The sequence below is a fragment of the Sipha flava genome, unplaced genomic scaffold (assembly GCF_003268045.1).
Source record: "Sipha flava isolate LNK unplaced genomic scaffold, YSA_version1 17770_pilon_pilon, whole genome shotgun sequence".
NCBI classification, from domain to species: Eukaryota; Metazoa; Arthropoda; class Insecta; order Hemiptera; family Aphididae; genus Sipha; species Sipha flava.
In genome coordinates this window covers 1-5,018 of record NW_020272084.1, presented here as the reverse complement: position 1 = coordinate 5,018, position 5,018 = coordinate 1, and the positions used below count along the sequence as shown (strand labels likewise).

At 40.0% G+C, this 5,018-nt stretch overlaps 1 protein-coding gene across 1 annotated transcript; it reads left to right on the top strand.

The window, feature by feature from the left end:
- Positions 1–247: 247 nt before the first annotated feature.
- On the top strand, positions 248–4,949 carry LOC112680475 (the record flags this gene model as incomplete). Its single annotated transcript, XM_025550570.1, has 1 exon — positions 248–4,949. A coding segment is annotated over exon 1 (4,702 nt), but the record flags the coding sequence as incomplete, so codon positions are not given.
- Between the last annotated feature and the right edge of the window lie 69 nt (positions 4,950–5,018).

Genomic DNA, 5,018 nt, shown 5'->3' with positions numbered 1-5,018 from the left:
ATACCAGTCCTTCAATAATTATTAAGGCGAACAAGCCAGCCCTCTACTATTGTTGGGCACTTGCCGCGCCGACAATTTTGGTCCTTCGGGCCGGATCAAACGTCATAAATTAATAGTTTAATTACTTTGAGATATTAATATTGCAGCAGTTTGTTGAAAAGGTTCCGTTGTATATTGTTAATTTGTATTATTATTTTTTATTGTGAGATAAGCACTTGTTGCATTTATATAAAATTTGTAATCAGCCATGGCAAATCAACTAAAATTAGCAGTAAGGAAATTGAAGACAATTTACAGCGAACTTGAGTCAATAACACTGTTTGGCACCCTGTACGATACTACATCTGGTAACATCAATGAAGTTCGAGTCCGTATGGAGTGTCTACCTGGTATTTCTGAGCAATTTGAAATATGTCAAACCCAAATTGAGGAACTTGATGACGCTGTTGAGGATGATGATCACATAGCTAAACGGATAGAGTTTAAGGATAAACTATACAGTGCTAAGGCGCTACTTATGCAGTTATTAGATGCCCATTTAAATAGCACTTCAAGTAGCCCCTCATACAGTGAGCTTACAAAATACAAGACTGACACAACAATGAGATTACCACCGGTTGATATTCCCAAATTTGATGGTGACTGGCAGAAATGGACCTCATTTATTGATAGTTTTAATGCTATGTTTCATCATAATGAAAGTCTTGCCCCTGTCCAGAAGTTTCATTACCTCAAGAGCTGTCTTCAAGGTCAACCCAGTGATGTTATTCGTTCAATACCCACCACGGGTCAAAATTATTTGCAAGCCTACCAAGCGCTAACTAACCGATATGAGAACAAAGGAGTTATCATTCAATCGCACATCCGATCATTACTCGACACACCAAAGGTCAGCATTGCATCTGCTACAAATCTACAAAAACTACATCATCATGTAATGTCAAACGTTAATGCACTCAAGGCACTAGAACAGCCTGTAGAAGCATGGGATGCATGGTTAGTTACATTGACTTGCTGTCGTTTGGACAGTGTCACAGTAGGCGAATGGCAACTTCAATACAACAAAAAGGATTTGCCATCGTTTAAAGCAATTGAGGCGTTCCTGTTCAATCGCATTGCTGCATATGAAGCAGGTGACATAAATGTTGGATTGACAACAGAGAAGAAGTCACTTGGCAAGTTCTCTAATCCTAAAGTACACGAGAAGAAAGTATTTTTTGCAAGACCAGCTGACAAAATTAATAATGCAAGTAAATGTATTTTGTGTAGTGAAATTCATAGATTGTATCAGTGCAAAAAATTTAATGATTTATCTGTTCCTGAACGTCGTGAAGCTGTGTCAAGGAATCGCTTATGTTTCAAATGCCTGTATGCCAATCATCAAGCATGGGATTGTAAATTTTCTAATTGTCCTAAGTGTGGTCAAAGGCACAATTCTAAATTGCATCTGGAAGAAATTCCACAGAAAAGTACGCCTGACAAGAACGATGCACCTGGTATATCTGAACAGTCAATGTGTACCACCGAATTTCCAACGCAATCAATGCATGCTTCAGGAAACTCAGTCATACTGGCTACTGCTGTTGTATATGTGAATGATATAGCAGGAGTACCTCAGCCCTGTAGAGCTTTATTAGATTCTGGGTCACAAGTCAATTTCATCACTGATGCTTGTGCTCAATCTCTTAATTTACCAAGAACAAAATGTCATCTACCCATTGTTGGAATTAATTCTATGAAGTCAAATGTTCAAAAGCTTAAACCTGTTGTCGTGTCATCACGTCATAATAATTTTAGTACTGAAATAATTCTGCATGTAATTCCTTATATTTGCAATGAATTACCATCCCATCATTTAAAAAAAGATCATGTGAAAATTCCAGAAATAGTTAAAGATCAGTTAGCAGATCCCGGTTATGGAGTTCCGGGAGAAATCAATTTGTTACTTGGTGCAGAAGTGTTCTACACTCTATTCATTGGTGATAAAATCGATATTGAAAGCAATTTAACATTTCACAAAACTTTGCTTGGCTGGGTGCTTACTGGAAAGGTGTTTAGCAGCCAGTTTAATCACTTTGAAACATCTGCTTACACATGCTTCAACGAAGAAAGTACTAATTCTGCGTTGTCATTACTAGTTACCAAGGCAAATATTCGTCGAAGCGATGAAGAACTAGTTGAAAAGCATTTCAAAGATACTCACTACAGAGATGAGTCTGGGAGATTTGTCGTGCGACTTCCATTCAATGATAATGTTAGTCTTCTTGGTGAGTCCAGTTACATGGCTCAGCGTCGATTTCTTAATTTAGAGAGGCGCTTGTGCAAGGATAAGGACCTAGGCATTGCTTATCATAAATTCATAGCAGAGTACTTGGACATGAATCATATGAATTTGATAAATGACACAGATCCTGGCAAGAAGACTTATTACTTGCCACACCATGCTGTGACGAAAGAAACTAGCATCACTACAAAACTCAGGGTAGTTTTTGATGGATCCGCTCCGTCTAGTACTGGCTTGTCTTTAAATGATGTTCTATATAAAGGTCCCAAGGTCCAACCCGATTTGTTGGCCATTCTCTTACGATTCAGAATGCATGCTGTAGTTATGACATCTGACATCGTCAAAATGTACCGGCAGATTCTTATTCATCCTGATGATCGTGCATTGCAGAGAATATGGTATAGAAAATGTCCTGAACAAGAGTTACAAGAGTTTGAATTACGTACAGTTACTTATGGTACAAAGGCTGCCTCTTTTCTGTCTACCCGGTGTCTAGTGCAATTGGCGGTCGAAGTTAAAGATCCATCGTTGAAACGTGTCATCACCAGTGATTTCTACGTTGATGATTTGCTTACTGGTTGTCCTACTGTTGATGAGTGTTACGCACGATATAAGGCTCTAAACGAAGTTTTAGAGAGAGCTTGCCTTCCGTTGCGCAAATGGTGTTCGAATTCTAAGGAACTAATGTCACTCATTCCCACCAATATGGACGATCCGACGTATCGTTTATGTTTAACCGATCAAGATAGAATTAGTACACTCGGGTTATCTTGGCAACCCAACACTGATACATTTCATTTTGTACTCGGTGCTTGGAATCCACCAGCACATATGACAAAACGGTCCCTCCTATCAGACATTAATCGTATATACGACCCGATTGGGCTCATTACTCCCGTTTTAATTAAAGGCAAGATATTTTTGCAACAATTATGGTTGCTAAAGATGAATTGGGACTCAACATTGTCAGCAGATCTACAAGCACGTTGGGTCAGGTTCTATTCCAGCCTTAAATCTTTAGATAAATTGTCCATCCCAAGGAAGGTCATATTTGATGGCATTGGACTAATTACCTTACATGGTTTCTGCGACGCTTCGCAGGAGGCATACGGTGCATGCATATACGTTCGAACTCAAAGACCTGATGGTACTGTTTATGTCCAGCTACTGACGTCCAAATCCAGGGTAGCTCCTATGAGCACAACCACCATCCCACGACTCGAGTTGTGTGGTGCTCTTCTCTTGTCTGAGCTAGTCGTAGAAGTTAAAGCAGAATTATCAACAATAAATTTCCAGTTTAGTTTAGCTGACATAGTATTGTGGACCGATTCCACGGTGGTCCTGGGATGGATTCAATCAGCTGTACAACTCAAGTCCTTTGTGGCTAATCGCATAACTCAAATTCTGGACAATACTGAAAGAACAATGTGGCGTCACGTCCCTACATCTAGTAATCCCGCAGATATCATTACTCGAGGAATTCATGCAGATGAATTAGTCGATCAAAATCATATGTGGTGGAACGGACCAAGCTGGTTACTGGACACAGATGAATTATGGCCAGTCAGATTACTTCCTGAAGAAGACCTGCCAGAGGTGCGTCCTATCAAATTGGTGCTTGTAGCCACCAATGTGGATACAGGTTTTATTTTAAACCGATGTTCAAAGTGGTTAAAACTAATTCATGTAACTGCATATGTGCGTAGATTTATATTCAACTGCAGGAAGAACGATAATAATCAACATCTTTGTCACACTATTTCATTAACTATTCCTGAGTTAAATGAAAGCAAGCTATGGTGGCTACGTCGAGCCCAGGCACAAGATTTTAACTCAGAAATAAAATCCTTGCAAAAGGAAATGTGTGTCGGTCCCCGCAGCTGTCTTAAATCGCTCAACCCATATCTTGATGATGATAACTTGATTAGAGTTGGAGGCAGGCTAACTTATGCTCCAATATCCGAACGTCGAAAATGTCCAATTGTGTTGTCATCTAAAAACTCGATAGTTAAAATGCTATTTCATCATGAACATATTCATTTGCTTCATATAGGTCCTCAGGGGCTTCTAGCTCACATTCAAAGGACATATTGGCCCATCAGAGGTAGGAATTTGGCTCGACAAACTGTGCATAAATGTATTACCTGTTTTCGCTCCAAGCCACAATTGCTTCAACCTGTCATGGCTCCATTACCATCAGTCAGGGTCACGCAATGTCGGGCCTTTGAAAATGCTGGCGTTGATCTATGTGGTCCCATCAATGTTCGTAGTGGGCTAAGGAAAATTACGCCGCTGAAGCATTACATTGCTGTATTTGTGTGCATGGTTACGCGTGCAATTCATCTGGAGCTCGTGCGAGACTTATCCTCCGATGCATTCATGTCCGCTTTATTTCGTTTTATTTCCCGCAGAGGCCAATGCGTTAAACTGTACAGTGACAATGGCACGAATTTCACAGGTACTAAGAAGGTTCTTGATTCATGGGCGTCCAAATTGTTAAATGAGACTAATTCCAATGATCAGTTGTCGAAATTAGGCATTGAATGGCGATTCATTCCTCCCGCAGCACCTAATTTCGGTGGACTTTGGGAATCTGCGGTAAAATCAGCAAAACAACATCTAGTCAAATCCAGTAATGGTGCTCTCTTAACCTATGAAGAGACAAGTACATTGTTGTGTCGTATTGAAGCTGTACTCAATTCTAGGCCCATTACAGCAATTGCTTCCGATCCAT